A 16752-nucleotide genomic window follows, 5' to 3' on the forward strand; every position below is an offset into this window, starting at 1 on the left:
TTTCTAACATTTCTATAACACTGGGTAAAATAAAAATCACTCATGCATTACATTTTTGAGACTAGTTGGCCATTCCTAGTCTATATGAGGTTGCATAAAGTCCCCCCATCAGAATGACCTTTCTAGTTACACATGCTTTCCTCATAGGGTAGAAATAGTTTTGCATGGCATTTGTTTATCGAGTATAAAATGGGCGCAACACTGACAAATTTACCATTGGGCTGGCCTGCCCCCAATCTACGCTGCGATTGGGCCACTGGTAAATTTGTTAGGCACATTTTTTAGGCATCCCGGGTGGCCACCTAAAATAGATATTCGGCCCTTTGCATATGATAATACATGGCCTGACGTCTGCTTAAGGACCCCATGAGAAATTTATTTCTGATGAGCGGAGCAGGCAGCGGGCAATGAGGCAATTTCTTTTACTTTAGAAAGTACTGATGTAAAGACAACAAAGTGGAGGTTTGAAGATTAGGACGGATCATCTTTCTTAGAACACAAGCACATTTCCAAGAAGAAAAGATGGACTTGGTGCAAAAGATTAAAGAGACAGTGTAGGATAGGCGCTCCCTTTTTGAGATTGATATTCAGATCTGACAAATCCAGCAAACACAAAAGTTGACTATCACAATGGTTGAGCAGAATGGAGCAATGGAGGCAGGTTCTTTACTAATATTCATCATCATAGGCAGTCCCTCGGGGTTGAGGATGACTTGCTTCCACATTAAAAATTAGTACTCAGGTGACTGATTAACTCATTTTAAACAGTGGAATATGCCTGTGTGTGAATTCTTTTAATGTGGGGTGGCCGTTGTCACCTAATTTTATTGAGGTTAGAGTTGCAGGAGAAAAATTAGCCAAAAATGATCCGTGTTCTCTTTAGGGAACCTTCAGGATAGAGGAGGAACAGAAAGGAGAATTAACATAAATTACAAGACACAGCTTTGGCAAGGGACGAGAAGGAACAACTAATGACCATTGAATCATTCACATTGAGGCGAGAAGGGAATAGATTTAAAAAAATCACCCAGCAGAAAACCAGTGGTAACCTTATCTCATCTTACATTTTTCGTACCATCTCTTCCTTTGTTTATTCTCATTTCTCAAGGTCTCTCTCCTTCTACCATCCCTTATGGATTTCCATCTTCTGTTCATTTTCCCACCTTCATTTTTTCATAGTAGTTGCGACTAAGCTTCTGTAACTTTACAGTGGACACAGCTGCATTCTGTGCATTTCACTGTGTACTAGTGCACACTTGGGCTGCTCCATAAAGCAAAAGGGCATCATAACACACACTACCTTACTCTTTTTGATGATCATATCATATCATAGGTGGTCTCTCGAATGAGGATGACTTGCTTTCACATGAGTTCACAGATATTTCAATGAAGGACCCGATATTCCAGGCCAGAATTAGAGGAGTGCAGAGATCTTGAATGCTTGTAGGGCTGGAGGAGATTACAGAGATAGGGGAAGAGCGAGGCCATGGAGAGATTTAAAAACAAGGATGAGGATTTTAAAATTGAGATGCTGTCGGACTGGGAGCCAGTGTAGGTCAGCTAGCACAGGGGTGATGGGTGAACACCACTTTACATAGATCTAAAACAATATCAATGTAAATGAATGTGAGCAAATCAGGTTTTACTATGGTCATCTGACTGTATGTATGGCATTAGAAAGATTGTGGCGGAGGTGCAGTGAATGTTTATGGCGGAGGAGCAGCGAGAGATCGTGGTGGAGGTACGGCAAATGAGGGTACGGGGCCCAGAAGAGCTGAGGGCCCAGGGGCAGCACGGCCCAGCCCACACTGCGATATGTGTGCGCACTAGGTCCGTGCAGCAGAGCTGGTCTCCAGTCATCCTGGTTAACCCTTGTCACTGGATAAAGGCCGAGCTCTGTCAAGCCCGTGTGGTGGCTGATGCGCAACAGTCACCACACGTTAAAAAAATCCACGCACAGGCATCTTATGAGGTAACAAATGACAAGCATGGCATCAGCCACTATAGTACTTAGCTATACAGCGCATAAGTCCTAGGTTTAATGTATAGTTAGTATTGAATCAGATAATCTGAGCTGAGGGTAGTGGTTTTGAGCTACTCTAACAGGCTTAGGAAAGGGAAATTATCCAGGGTTCCCTCTCTCGGTCCAGTGATCGCTGTTTGAAAAAGCATATGTACGTTAATTGGGAGAGGGCAGGTTCGGGTTAGCTCTCATGTCTTTCATGGTTAGATCACAGATACTCACCGTTTAGACTCCTACATTAAGACCAGCTCCTGTTTCAGGACCGGGGGAAGGGCAGAAATAAAAAAAATACAACTTTTGGGCTCTAACTCCAACATCAAAATGCTGCATTAGTGGGACCTTTCCATTTGATAGATTGTTATGTTTTTTTCAGTAAAATTGTCAGTTTGATTATTCACTGTTGCCAGATTTTGTAAAATTTTGTTCTTGGTTACATGCCCACCGAGGAATGGGGTTGAGACTGACCAAGCTTAAAATACTTGCAGCAACATGAGTGTGAGGGAGAAAGGCAGGCGTTGTTCCTATGTGGAATAGCTTATAGTGTATATTGCTTTCTGAACATTAAAGCAGGGAGTTCTCACCATTCGAACCTAGTTTTGAGCTCAGAATTAGCAAAATACCATAAAATTACATGCCTCTTGTCTACTTGGTGTAAAGACCAATGCACAGCGGAAAATCAGAAGGAAAGTAGGGCATGCTCTGCAGTCATTGTGGCATAGTTGTATATGGTGCCATATGGCTCAGTGGTAGTTCTCTCAATTCCGAGTCAGACGGTCATGGGCTTACGCCCCACTCCAAGACTTGAACACACAGGAGGTTAGTCCGCCGTCAGGAAGAGTTGCGGAAACCCCAGAAAAATTGTGTTAAACGCTGATTATGCCATTTTTCCTGGGTTTCTGTGGCTCTTCAGCTGGTTCTCCAGGGCTGTGCTATTAGAGGTGCCGTTTTTTGGATGAACTGTTAAACCATGGTCCTGTCTGCCCTCTCAGGTGGACATAAAAGATCCCATGACACTATTTGACAAAGAGAAAGGGAGTTCTCTTGGTGTTTGGACCAACTTTTATCCCTCAAATCAGTATCACTAAAACAGTTCTCATCTCATTGCTGTTTGTGGGACCTTGCAGTGTACTAATTAGTTGCTGCATTTTCGTACACTCCAACAATAACAATAGTTCAAAAGTAACTGTATGGCTGCAAAGTATTTTGGGATGTGCTGAGATCTTGAAAGGTGCTAGTTAAATGCAAGTTATTTTTCTTTCTTATATATTCTATATTCTATTAAAAAAAACCTTTTACCTTTAAAGCAAACACTTCCTGTGGTGCCAGAATGTACTGGGCTCTGTAGTAAATGGCATCTCTGGACTCGCAACTGGCCTTGTCGAATGACAGTTTGAAATCTGGCCGGTTCTTCTCACTAAATGTTATCTCGGCTTTCTTGGCTTCCATGAAGAAGGTGGCGTATTTTGCACAAATGCATTTCAGCGACATCACACACCGATTGGCGAGGGTTCTGAAAATGTCTTCCTGTTTTTCAAAGTTAAACCAATTGCGCAGATCCAGATCTGACATGTGAAAGCTCAGCCTCCCTATATCTACCTGAGGATTGCTGACATGATAGTAACCGGTAGCTCCATCCAAACTCTGAGATTTTATCATTCCTGCCCGTCTACTATTGAAAGGACCCGGAAGATTGAATTTTTCATCGACGCTTATCGGACTACAAGGGGTGCTGGCACTCGTGTTAGCAACATTCACAGGTTTCCCTTCATAGATACCATATAGCGGGTTAGTTATTTGAAAGCCTGGAGAGCACGGAAGACTCAGCAGAGTTCCGCTGGGAGCTGAGTTTGTCCTGCTGAGTGTCTTTTTTGGAAGAGGTGGTGGCTTCGAGTTGTCAAGGGATCTTTCTTCGGACAACTTTCCTTGGGAGGCCATTAACACTTCACTCACACTGTGGAGAGTCTTTGTAGACACCGTATTGGAATGGACTTCTGCTACAAGGCAAAGAAAAACTATTATTTTACAGGAACAGATCTCCGACAGATAAATTAACTGTCTTTACAGACATATATATCCCTGCTTTTAAGCATTATTGCCGAATAAACACAACATACCTGATCTTTCAGTTTAAGGAGTACATTTGCCTGGGATGACAGCTACAGAGCTTTGCAGTCAAGTATACTATTCTTAGAATAAAAATGAAGTGTAATTTTTATATACACAATATAGCCGAGAAAATTAGTAAGTGGAGTAGTTGCTGGTAAATTGTCAGTCACTGGTCATTCTACCACCAGATTCACTACTACATACCATTCAGTAATTTGCTTTGTGATATTGGCCCGTAATTTGCAGTCAGCAGAGAAACAACGATGCTCGCCCCTGGCCCTGAAGAAAGCTGCCCACAGAGTGATCTCTGTGGCAAAATGTTTGCCTTTATTGACGTCCACTTGATTTTAGTGCTCTGTAGTGGGAATCCCATAGCACGGGCTGTTATGATGTCAGTAAGCTGTCTAAGCAGCCAATCACATGGCAGAATTCTCACATACAGCAAAATAAGAAATGAGAAGCTGCTTTTATCCGGACTTTTTAAAAATGTTACAGAGAGCGCAACAAAGATTGGGGCACTCACATGGGGATAAGGTAGAACCTGAAATATCATGAACAAACTTAAAAAAAATGCTTTTAACATTTTATAAAAATTTTAATTTTTTTTGACACTCCACAAATATAAAAACGTAGCTTTTTAGGGCCATAACATTTGTTTAACAGTCAATCTGCTGTTAAAACCTCAGTTACACCTATTCCAATAAGGCTTAACATTTAAAAGGGGTATTTATCAGTGATATTACCGCAGAAAAGCCCAAGTTTTCATCAGTTTCACTGATTGAACTTATTGCACGGATTGCTGGCCAGGCCGGGAGGTGGTGGCCACAGTACAGCCAGAGTCGGAGCAGTGAATGACTGATCGCAACTTCAGGATTTCCGCGTTTAGACGCACATGTGCAAAATCCTGAAGTTGTGATCAGTTTCAGAGGGGTAATGATGGGAAACGCTGACAGTTCCATTACCCACTGCAAAATCCGGGCCATTATGTATCATGACTACAATTATAAAGTGAAAAATTGATATAATTTACAATTCTGCAAAGTATCTTCCTTTCCTACACTAATCTAAGTCATAGGTTAATGATCATACTTCAAAAGTATACTTCAGCAAATGTATGAACTAACTGAATTCCAATTCAGCCAGACATTGGAAAAACCCAGCAGGTGGACAGGAGCAACATTAGGAAACAGCTGGGTTGGTTTTGAGTTTTGAGCGACTGCCCAAACTGGTGGCGAAGTGGCGGCAGCCATTTTGAGGCCCAAACCTCATTCACATTGAACCGGCGAGCTGCGGGGCCCCATATAGGTTTCCCAATGCAGTTCGCTGGGTTAAGGCTGGCCAATATTGGGCTGTCCTGGCCAATAGGAAGATAAGTATGGGGGTGGGGGGTGGAGGAGGGATTGTGGAGGAGGGTATCCAGCCCAGTTTATTTTTGTGGGATCCACAGGAATATTCCTGGGATCACAAAACATTTTTTCAAACTGGACCTCTTCTCTTTGATCGTCTCTATGACTGATTGGTGAGTGCACAGTGCAGGCTCCTATCAGTTCACCCCTAAAATGGCAATCAGGGTCCTATGTATTTCAAAGGACCCCAATTTGCATATTAAAAGGGGCTTACGACTTGAAAAAGGCAGGCGCATTGGCCACCCTGCTGTTGGTCCCTTTCAAAATGGTGGGGGGCCACTCATCGGGCGGTACGGCTACCGACCCCATTTTTAGGCCCTACCGCACCATCAATGCCAATTTTCCCCAAGTACAAATTAGCCCAAAATTGTTTTAATTCAGGTCAACAAAATTTGGAACTTTCGATCAGAATTTCACAATGCTAATGACATTTAAACCATTTATTTTTGGTGATCAATGTATTTATGCATTTAAGAACATAAGAACATAAGAAATAGGAGCTGGAATAGCCCTTTGAGCCTGCTCTGCCATTCAACAAGATCATGGCTGATCTTCTACCTCAACTCAAACTTCCCACACCATCCCCATATCCCTTAATTCCCTTAGTTCCCAAAAATCTATCGATCTTGGTCTTGAATATATTCAACATTTGAGCATCCACAGCTCTCTGGAGTAGAGTATTCAAAAGATTCACAACTCTTTGAGTGAAGAAATGTCTCCTCATCTCAGTCCTAAATGGCTTACTTTTTATTCTGAGATTGTGACCCCGTGTTCTAGATTCCCCAGCCAGGGGGAACATTTTTCCAGCATTAACCCTGTCAAGCCTCTTAAAAATGTTATACGTTTCAATTAGATCACCTCTCACTTTTCTAAACTCTCGGGAATATAGGCCTAGTTTGCTCAATCTCTCCTCATAGGTCATTCCCCTCATCCCAGGAACCAGTCTAGTGAACCTTCATTGCACTCCCTTTAAGGCAAGTATGTCATTCCTTAGATAAGGAGAACTGTACACAGTACTCCAGGCGTGGCTTCATCAATGCCCTGTATAATTGTAGTATGCCTTCTTTACTCTTATATTCTGATCCCTTCGTAACAAAAGCTAACATAACATTTGCTTTCTTAATTGTTTTGCATTTCTTAATTGTTTTGCATTTATTTGTTTTGCATTTGTGATTTTTTTTGCAGAATAACCAAAGCTAGATAATTCGAAGCTAATTTCTGTCAGATTACGCTAAATAAGTTTAATCTTTTTGAAGCAATCTAAGTTTGGACTGTTTGGAATCTAACGTGATTCGAAATGTGCCCGTAAATCAAATAGAACCAGTAATTATATTACTGAGGAAATGCCCAATGATGCTATCTACTTTTGGGTCATGAAGTGACTGAGGGCTCTCTTGTTCTTCAGTACCAAACCATTTATGGTCAGTGATGAACATTATTTCAGATCTTGCCACATATGCCAGTGTTTTTTGCCAGTCAGAAGTAACATATTCTAGATAAGATCAGACATCTTTTGCAGCCATTATTGTTGACTAAAAGGCTAATGTTACAAATGTTGCATTCCTTCTCTATTCTAATATTGTCCAAACTCTGTGATTGACATTAGCTTTCCAGGTGATTACAACGTAATTTAATAGTTTCCCATTTTCAACATTGTTCAATCTAAACCAGATAAGCAGAGATAGAGTGGGAGTTCGATCGCAGCTGCAAAGATGACCAACACTAACACTTATTAGGTTATTGACTTGAGAAAGGGCTAGCGTATTTTTGCTTCCCTCTGCAAGGATATGCCATTGGCCATATTGATCCATGTGTATACTTTGAAATGTGCAATTTTTAAATTTACTGTATGTCACTCAGGTTATGTACTGAATGTCATCATCATAGGCGGTCCCTCGAACGAGGATGACTTGCTTCCACGAGAGTTCACAGATGTTTCAATGAAGGACCCGATGTTCCAGTCCTGAACTTCAGTTGAGGGGGTGGGAGATGCCTGTGCGTGAATTTTTTTTAACGTGTGGTGATTCATCAGGGGAGAGCAGCAGCAGCCAAGTTCATGGCACTGTGGGTGGCTCTGCTGCACAGGAGGGCAGGAAAAAGAGTGGGAGAACTACAGTGGCAGGGGATTCTATTGTAAGGGGAATAGATAGATGTTTCTGCGACCGCAATCGAGATTCCAGGATGGTATGTTGCCTCCCTAGTGCAAGCGTCAAGGATGTCTCGGAGCGGCTGCAGGGCATTTTGAAGGGGGAGGGTGAACAGCCAGTTGCCGTGGTGCATATAGGTACCAACGATATAGGTAAAAAACGGGATGAGGTCCTACAAGCAGAATTTAGGCAGCTAGGAGTTAAATTAAAAAGTAAGACCTCAAAGGTAGTAATCTCAGGATTGCTACCAGTGTTACGTGCTAGTCAGAGTAGGAATCGCAGGATAGCTCAGATGAATACGTGGCTTGAGGAGTGGTGCAGAAGGGAGGGATTCAAATTCCTGGGACATTGGAACCGGTTCTGGGGGAGGTGGGATCAGTACAAACCAGACGGTCTGCACCTGGGCAGGACCGGAACCAATGTCCTAGGGGGAGTGTTTGCTAGCGCTGTTGGGGATGGGTTAAACTAATATGGCAGGGAGATGGGAACCTATGCAGGGAGACAGAGAGCAGTAAAATGGGGTCAGAAGCAAAAGATAGAAAGAAGAAAGGTAAAAGTGGAGGGCAGAGAAACCCAAGGCAAAAATCAAAAAGGGCCACATTACAGCAAAATTCTAAAAGGGCAAAGTGTGTTAAAAAGACAAGCCTGAAGGTTCTGTGCCTCAATACGAGGAGTATTTGTAATAAGATGGATGAATTAACTGCACAGGCAGCAATTAATGAATATGATATAATTGGCATTACGGAGACATGGCTCCAGGGTGACAAAGGCTGGGAACTCAACATTCAGGGGTATTCAACATTCAGGAAGGATAGACAGGAATGAAAAGGAGGTGGGGTAGCGTTGCTGGTTAAAGAGGAAATTAACGCAAAAGTAAGGAAGGACATTAGCTTGAATGAAGTGGAATCTGTATGGGTGGAGCTGCGGAATACCAAGGGGCAGAAAATGCTGGTGGGAGTTGTGTACAGACCACCAAACAGTAGTAGTGAGGTTGGGGACAGCATCAAACAAGAAATTAGGTATGCGTGCAATAAAGGTACAGCAGTTATCATGGGCGACTTTAATCTACATATAGATTGGTCTAACCAAACTGGTAGCAATACGGTGGAGGAGGATTTCCTGGAGTGTATTAGGGATGGTTTTCTAGACCAATATGTCGAGGAACCAACTAGAGGGCTGGCCATCCTAGACTGGGTGGTGTGTAATGAGAAAGGGCTAATTAGCAATCTTGTTATGCGAGGCTCCTTGGGGAAGAGTGACCATAATATGGTAGAATTTTTTATTAAGATGGAGAGTGACACAGTTAATTCGGAGACTAGGGTCCTGAACTTAAGGAAAGGTAACTTCGATGGTATGAGACTTGAATTTGCTAGAATAGACTGGCGAGTGATACTTAAAGGGTTGACGGTGGATAGGTAATGGTAAACATTTAAAGATCACATGGATGATTCCCTGTCTGGAGTAAAAATAAAACGGGGAAGGTGGCTCAACTGTGGCTAACAAGGGAAATTAAGGATAGTGTTAAATCCAAGAAAGAGGCAGAAAATTGGCCAGAAAAAGCAGCAAACCTGAGGGCTGGGAAAATTTTATAATACAGCAGAGGAGGCCAAAGGGTTTAATTAGGAGGGGGAAAATAGAGTATGCGAGGAAGCTTGCTGGGAACATAAAAACTGACTGCAAAAGCTTCTATAGATATGTGAAGAAAAAAAGATTAGTGAAGGCAAACGTAGGTCCCTTGCAGTCAGATTCAGGTGAATTTATAATGGGGAACAAAGAAATGGCGGACCAGTTAAACAAATACTTTGGTTCTGTCTTCACGAAGGAAGACACAAATAACCTTCCAGAAATACTAGGGGACCGAGGGTCTAGTTAGAAGGAGGAACTGAAGGAAATCCTTATTAGACAGGAAATTGTGTTAGGGAAATTAATGGGATTGAAGGCTGATAAATCCTCGGGGCCTGATGGTCTGCATCCCAGAGTACTTAAGGAAGTAGCCCTAGAAATAGTGGATGCATTGGTGATCATTTTCCAACAGTCTATCGACCCTGGATCAGTTCCTATGGACTGGAGGGTAACACCACTTTTTAAGAAAGGAGGGAGAGAGAAAATGGGTAATTATAGACCGATTAGCCTGACATCGGTAGTGGGGAAAATGTTGGAATCAATTATTAAAGATGAAATATCAGCACATTTGGAAAGCAGTGACAGGATCGGTCCAAGTCAGCATGGATTTATGAAAGGGAAATCCTGCTTGACAAATTTTCTAGAATTTTTTGAGGATGTAACTGATAGAGCGGACAAGGGAGAACCAGTGGATGAGGTGTATTTGGACTTTCAAAAGGCTATTAACAAGGTCCCACACAAGAGATTAGTGTGCAAATAAAAGCACATGGTATTGGGGTTAGTGTACTGATGTGGATAGAGAACTGGTTAGCAGACAGGAAGCAGAGAGTCGGGATAAATGGGACCTTTTCAGAATGGCAGTCAGTGACTAGTGGGGTGCAACAGGGCTCAGTGCTGGGACTCCAGCTATTTACCATATACATTAATGATTTGGATGAGGGAATTGAGTGTAATATCTCTCAAGTTTGCAGATGACACTAAACTGGGTGGCGGTGTAAGCTGTGAGGAGGACACTAAAAGGCTGCAGGGTGACTTGGACAGGTTAGGTGAGTGGGCAATTGAATGGCAGATGCAGTATAATGTGGATAAATGTGAGGTTATCCACTTTGGGGGCAAAAACATGAAGTAGAATATTATCTGAATGGCGGCAGATTAGGAAAAGGGGAGGTGCAACGAGACATGGGTGTCATGGTACATCAGTCATTGAAAGTTGGCATGCAGGTACAGCAGGCGGTGAAGAAGGCAAATGGTATGTTGGCCTTCATAGCTAGGGGATTTGAGTATAGGAGCAGGGAGGTCTTACTGCAGTTGTACAGGGCCTTAGTGAGGCCTCACCTGGAATATTGTGTTCAGTTTTGGTCTCCTAATCTGAGGAAGGAATTTCTTGCTATTGAGGGTGTGCAGCGAAGGTTCACCAGACTGATTCCCGAGATGGCAGGACTAACATATGAGGAGAGACTGGATCAAGTGGGTCTGTATTCACTGGAGTTTAGAAGGATGAGAGGGGCTCTCATAGAAACATATAAAATTCTGATGGGACTGGACAGGATAGATGCAGAAAGAATGTTCCCGATGTTGGGGAAGTCCAGAACCAGGGGACACAGTCTAAGGATAAGCCCTTTAGGATTGAGATAAGGAGAAACTTCTTCACTCAGAGAGTTGTTAACCTGTGGAATTCCCTACCGCAGAAAGTTGTTGATGCCAGTTCATTGGATATATTCAAGAAGGAGTTAGATATGGCCCTTTCAGCTAAAGCGATCAAGGGTATGGAGAGAAAGGGGTACTGAGGTGAAGGATCAGCCATGATCTTATTGAATGGTGGTGCAGGCTCGAAGGGCTGAATGGCCTACTCCTGCACCTATTTTCTATGTTTCTATGTTTCTATGTTGCACATCAGCCACCACACGGGTTTGACAGAGCTAGGCCTTTATCCAGTGGCAAGGATTAACCAGGACGACTGGAGACCTGCTCTGCTGCATGGACCTAGTACGCACACATAACGCAGTGTGGGCAGGTCTGTGCTGCCACTGGGCCCTCGGCTCTTCTGGGCCCCGTACCCTCATTCGCCGCACCTCTGCCACGATGTTCCAGGGCCCGGTGCTCCAGCTCTATTTATAGCCCCGACCTACGGTGGTGTTCTCATACAGGTCGGGGCAGCCCACGGTGTACTGTATGTACCGTTCTGTTGTTTAACAATGTATGGCTGCATGCTCATTAATGTACTGATATTGTGCATTTATTTGAAGGTCGATCAGGATCAAATCACTTTTTAAGCTCAAGTACACAATTAAAAAATATATCGCAGCAGATTATTTTCTTCTGCATTTCAATATGAGTTTGTTGGGCCTCTTTCAGCAAAATGTCCATGTTACCTCAAAAATTATCTTTTTTTAAAAAAAGCGTTTAAAAGTTTTGTTTCCCCAAAACAGTTGTGAGATTATGGTTTGTGGTGTGAGTGTGTTCTTTTTGCAGAAGTCTACTTATATTTTTTGAAACCGTTATTTCATAACACCCTCAGAAAACAAAGTGGTGGGGTGGGGGGGCAATTTTCAACTTCCAGCCATATGTTCTCTCTCCTAAAAAACAGGCAGCCAGCAATTGAAATTTGGTGGTGGTGGGGTGGGGTGGGGTGGGGGAATGTGGTAGGGGGGGATCCTGGTTGTCGCATTAACGCTCAAGACCCACCTGGTGCAATTTTTAGATCAGCCAGTATAGGGGCTCGCCTCCTATCCTGAAAGAGAGGAGACTGCTGAAAGATGCGAATCGGAGTCCTAAATCAGTTGTAGGACCCCAATTTCAATTTTCAGCTACAAGTGGACAGAGTGTATATGCCACATTGGGCCAGTTTGTACCAGGCGGCGAGTGACCTAACCAGTGGTCCTTAAAGGGACTGCTAGGGGCCGCTCATAAAACAGCTCAGGGAACCTATTCATTATTTTTTTGGTGGGCTAAGGAGGCACAGTGCTGCTCTTTCGGGGCGCCGATTAAAGCTCTGGCCCACTGCCAGCTCTATCGGGGCCCCTCACAGGATCGCCTCTCCCCCACGCCCCCAGGCCTAATCTGCCCACCAGCTCAGTGTTGAAACCGACTGGTTTATCACCCTCCCAGAACTGACGAGCTGCAGTGAGGTGCCTCCTTGGCACCCGCCGCTCACCAGCAGCATTATTTTAAGGCCCGGACCTCAAAATGGCTCACACTGGCATAAATGGGTGGGTGGAGTGGCCGCCAAATCAAGCAGGCGTCCGTTTTGGTAGCTACTTTAAAATTGCACCTTAAAGAAAAACTAAGCAGCCCTTTGTATAAATGCTTTTATTTCTCAACGACTTACTTTCGTTCCAGGATTTTCTTCATCAAGGTTCCAAATTCTTTAACAGGATTCCCTATACCCACATGTGATAGTTTCTGCTTTTATGCCGTCCCAGTCACTTGTTAGTTTGCTTCACCTTCTACCACAATAGTTTAGTCTTATATGGCTTTCCCTTTGTAAGTATCCCCTACAGTACGTTCACTGGAATTTAGAAGAATGAGAGGGGATCTCATAGAAACATATAAAATTCTGATGGGATTGGATAGATCAGATGCAGGAAGAATGTTCCCGATGTTGGGGAAGTCCAGAACCAGGGGTCACAATCTAAGGATAAGGGTTAAGCCATTCAGGGCCGAGATGAGGAGAAACTTCTTCACTCTGAGAATTGTGAACCTGTAGAATTCTCTATCACAGAAAGTTGTTGAGGCCAGTTTGTTAGATATATTCAAAAGGGAGTTAGATGTGGCCCTTACGGCTAAAGGGATCAAGGGGTATGGAGAGAAAGCAGGAATGGGGTACTGAAGTTGCATGATCAGCCATGATCATATTGAATGGTGGTGCAGGCTCGAAGGGCCGAAATGGTCTACTCCTGCACCTATTTTCTATGTTTCCATGTTTCTATTCAGTCTTCTAATGCTGCTTTAGCAGCAAGAAAAGACTAATGTGAATGTAGACAACCCGGTGGCTTTATGGTGGGAGGTTGATAAGTCTGTCTGCAGACAGCAGTACCAAGTTTTTTGGTATACGGTGGATCAAACGACATTGCTCCCCCTCGATGCTGGCCAGGAAGAACGATCTTTGATGTTTCCATCAAATTGGCAATAGGGAACTCATGGGTAGGGAAGCAGGACCAGGAGCTTTGGCGCAAAGTGGGAAAAGATGAAAGTGGAAGCTACAAGTGTGAAGCTGCTGGAGGAGAATCCAAAAAATAAGAGTTGTCAAAAGAGTGGAACTATTGGGGCTGAAACTAAGGGGAAACAATGTGGGTAGAACCTGTTGGAAACTGAATGAAGCCACTTGCTGGGAGTCTTGGAAAGGGGTGGGGGAGTGGCGGGGGGGAGGCGAAGGGCCTTAATTAGAGAAGCTATTGTCTTGACAACATAAACCCTGGAATGAGGTGAATGATCTGTGATGTACAAGGTTATACCATTGCATTATGATCTAAGATGTGATAGGAGACACAGTTAACAGGAGTAAGAAGGGCAGTGAAACAGATCTTTTCTTTTAAAGTAATAAACTTAGGGAATAAGTTACTAGATAAAACCATTGAAGCAAACGTTGTGAATAGGATTAAGAAGTAATTATCACAGAATGATAAGGCCCGCAGTTGATGAAGGCCAAGGCTCGCCCAAGTGCTGCCCAAAGGACCACCGATGGCCACCGAGATACCGGGCGGTAATTTGCCAGGAGGATTCTTCTAAAAGAGGTGGTGGTACTGACCGGCGGCGAAATAACGGCTTACGCCGTCAATCTGGGCAGCAGCGGGCAGGAGCTCTCAATCTCGGTGGCAAAGGCACTTGCTGCCCAAGTGCCGCCATGGATTGGATCGGGCCCAGGGAGAGTGGAGGAGCTGAAAATAAAAAGCATTACAAAAAAAAACAATGGAACACCTTCAGGGGACCCCATCCCGGTAAGTCGCTGTGAAAATAACATTTTAAGTATGTTCACTAACCTTTTTTTTCCGTTCTTTGTACCTACCACCGGGGTTAGACCTGTCTCCACGCAGCGGTCCTTCCCCCTGTTGGCGCCGACTCCCGCCTGCACCAATCTGGCATCTCGGTGGGCGGGAGGCCACTTACGCTACTTGACCGCCAGAGGATGTCAGCGGGTGGTTCATGGCGGTACTGCCCTCCCGCCCACTCCAGCCCAAGTGGAAACTGGGGGAAGAGAGGAAACTGGAGGCAAAACTCGCCGGCAGTCAGCGGCAGTGGGCGGTAAGGCCATCAATATCGGGCACATAGAATCTTGGAAAATGTAACACAGAAGGAGGTCATTCGGCCCATTGTGTCCACGTCGGTCGAAAAAGAGCTACCCAGCCTAATTGCACCTTCCAGCACTAGGTCCGTAGCCCTGTAACTGACGGCTCTTTAAGACATAATTAGACATATTTCTGACGAGGGAATGGATCAACCAATATGGTGAGGAGGCAGGAAGTTGGAGTTAAGATCTATCCAAAAGGAATAGGCTTTTTGGGACTCATAGCCTTTCTCTGTTCCTCAAACATTCTTGAGTTCTTACTTAAAAAGTGCATGCACCACAAACCATAATGTCAAACTGCATTCTGGCAACAGGACATTAAAATAATTACTTTCTTGAATGTTAACCTATTAATTCCTGTAGACATTAAAGGGGTGAAATTGTTCTTTGGTGGTGGTTCAAAACAGGCGATAATAAACTGGTAACCTGCTTTACACCCAGCCCCATTTTCTTTTCCATTGACAGCAATGCACCTATGATTTACGTATATGGTGGGTGTGGTTCCCCACTAATAGCACATACTCTGAAAACTGCCTTCATTAGGCCTATGAGGCCTTGACAGAGAAACTGAAAGTAAACATTTTCCTTATTGCTATTATGCGGATGTGTATGTTTAAGTTACGCACTTGAATGCAATTTATAGAATTCTTCAACAATCCTACCAGTTGGACCAGCTCACTTTTCCTCCTGTTTCTAGCGTTTCCATCAATAAAGTGATCTCATTCCCTCATAATTATGGAACCATATGCGGCTGGCTGCCAATCATGTATGTCTGTGACAGCAGAATGCAATCAGTAATGCCATTTTGGAAGGCCACGTGAGGTTAAAAGATTCTCATTTAAAGATTTAACCATCAGGGCTGCTGACCGAGGGCCGTGCGGCTCTTTGTCGGCTGGCGTGGACATGATGGGCCAAAATGGCCTCCTTCTGCGCTGTAAATTTCTGTGTTTCTATATGAGCCTAAAATTTTGGCGTACACTTCTAAGGGAGCGGATGTAGAAGGATATAGAGGCACTGGAGAGGGTGCAGAGAATATTTACAAGAATGATACCAAAAATGCGAGGGTATACATATCAGGAAAGGATGAACAGGCTGGGTCTCATTTCTCTTGAAATAAGAAGGCTGAGGGGTGACCTAATAAAGGTCTTTAAAATTATGAAAGGTTTTGATAGAGTGGATACAGAGAGAATGTTTCCACTTGTGGGGAAGATCATAACTAGAGGCCATCAATATAAGATAGTCACCAAGAAATCCAATAGAATCATAGAATTTATTGCAAAGGGGATGGAGTATAAAAGCAGGGAATTCTTGCTACAGCTATACAAGGTTTTGGTGAGGCCACACCTGGAATACTGCGTGCAGTTTTGGTTGCCATATTTATAAAAGGATATACTTGCTTTGGAGGCAATTCAGAAAAGGTTCACTAGGTTGATTCCGGGGATGAGGGGTTGACTTATGAGAAAAGGTTGAGTAGGTTGGGCCTCTACTCATTGGAGTTCAGAAGAATGAGAGGTGATCTTATCGAAACGTATAAGATTAAGAGGAGGCTTGACAAGGTGGATGCAGAAAGAATGTTTCCACTGATGTGGAAGACTAGAACTAGAGGACATAATCTTAGAATAAGGGGCCCCCATTTAAAACAGAGATGAGGAGAAATTTCTTCTCTCAGAGGGTTGTAAATCTGTGGAATTCGCTGTCTCAGAGAGCTGTGGAAGCTGGGACATTGAATAAATTTAAGACAGAAATAGACAGTTTCTTAAACGATAAGGGAATATGGGGTTATGGGGAGCAGGCAGGGAAGTGGAGCTGAGTCCATGATGAGATCAGCCATGATCTTATTGAATGGCGGAGCAGGCTTGAGGGGCCGTATGGCCTACTCCTGTTCCTATTTCTTATGTTCTTATGTTAATCACAGAAAATTACAGCACGGAAAGAGGCCATTTTGGCCCATCGTGTCCATGCTGGCCAACAAGAGGCTATCCAGCCTAATCCCACTTTCCAGTTCTAGGTCCGAAGCCCTGCAGGTTACGGCACTTCAAGTGCACATCCAAGTACTTTTTAAATGTGGTGAGAGTTTCTGCCTCTACCATCCTTTCAGGCAGTGAGTTCCAGACCCTCACAACCTTCTGGGTGAAGAAATTTCCCCTCAAATCCCCTCTAAAC

General features: G+C 43.7%; 1 protein-coding gene across 5 annotated transcripts in view; it reads right to left on the reverse strand.

Annotated features, from left to right (window-relative positions):
* The window catches only part of LOC139228607 (inactive tyrosine-protein kinase PEAK1), a 138319-nt gene that overhangs the window by 14435 nt on the left and 107132 nt on the right, over positions 1 to 16752 (reverse strand). For 4 of the 5 annotated variants that reach the window (XM_070859785.1, XM_070859787.1, XM_070859786.1 and 1 more), the window contains one exon: positions 3320 to 4017. In XM_070859785.1, the coding sequence (XP_070715886.1) occupies positions 3320 to 4017 (698 nt within the window). The remainder of the gene's footprint in view (positions 1 to 3319; positions 4018 to 16752) is intronic. The other variant, XM_070859784.1, reaches the window with a different exon arrangement.

The sequence above is a fragment of the Pristiophorus japonicus genome, chromosome 18, assembly GCF_044704955.1.
Source record: "Pristiophorus japonicus isolate sPriJap1 chromosome 18, sPriJap1.hap1, whole genome shotgun sequence".
In the NCBI taxonomy this organism is placed as follows: Eukaryota; Metazoa; Chordata; class Chondrichthyes; family Pristiophoridae; genus Pristiophorus; species Pristiophorus japonicus.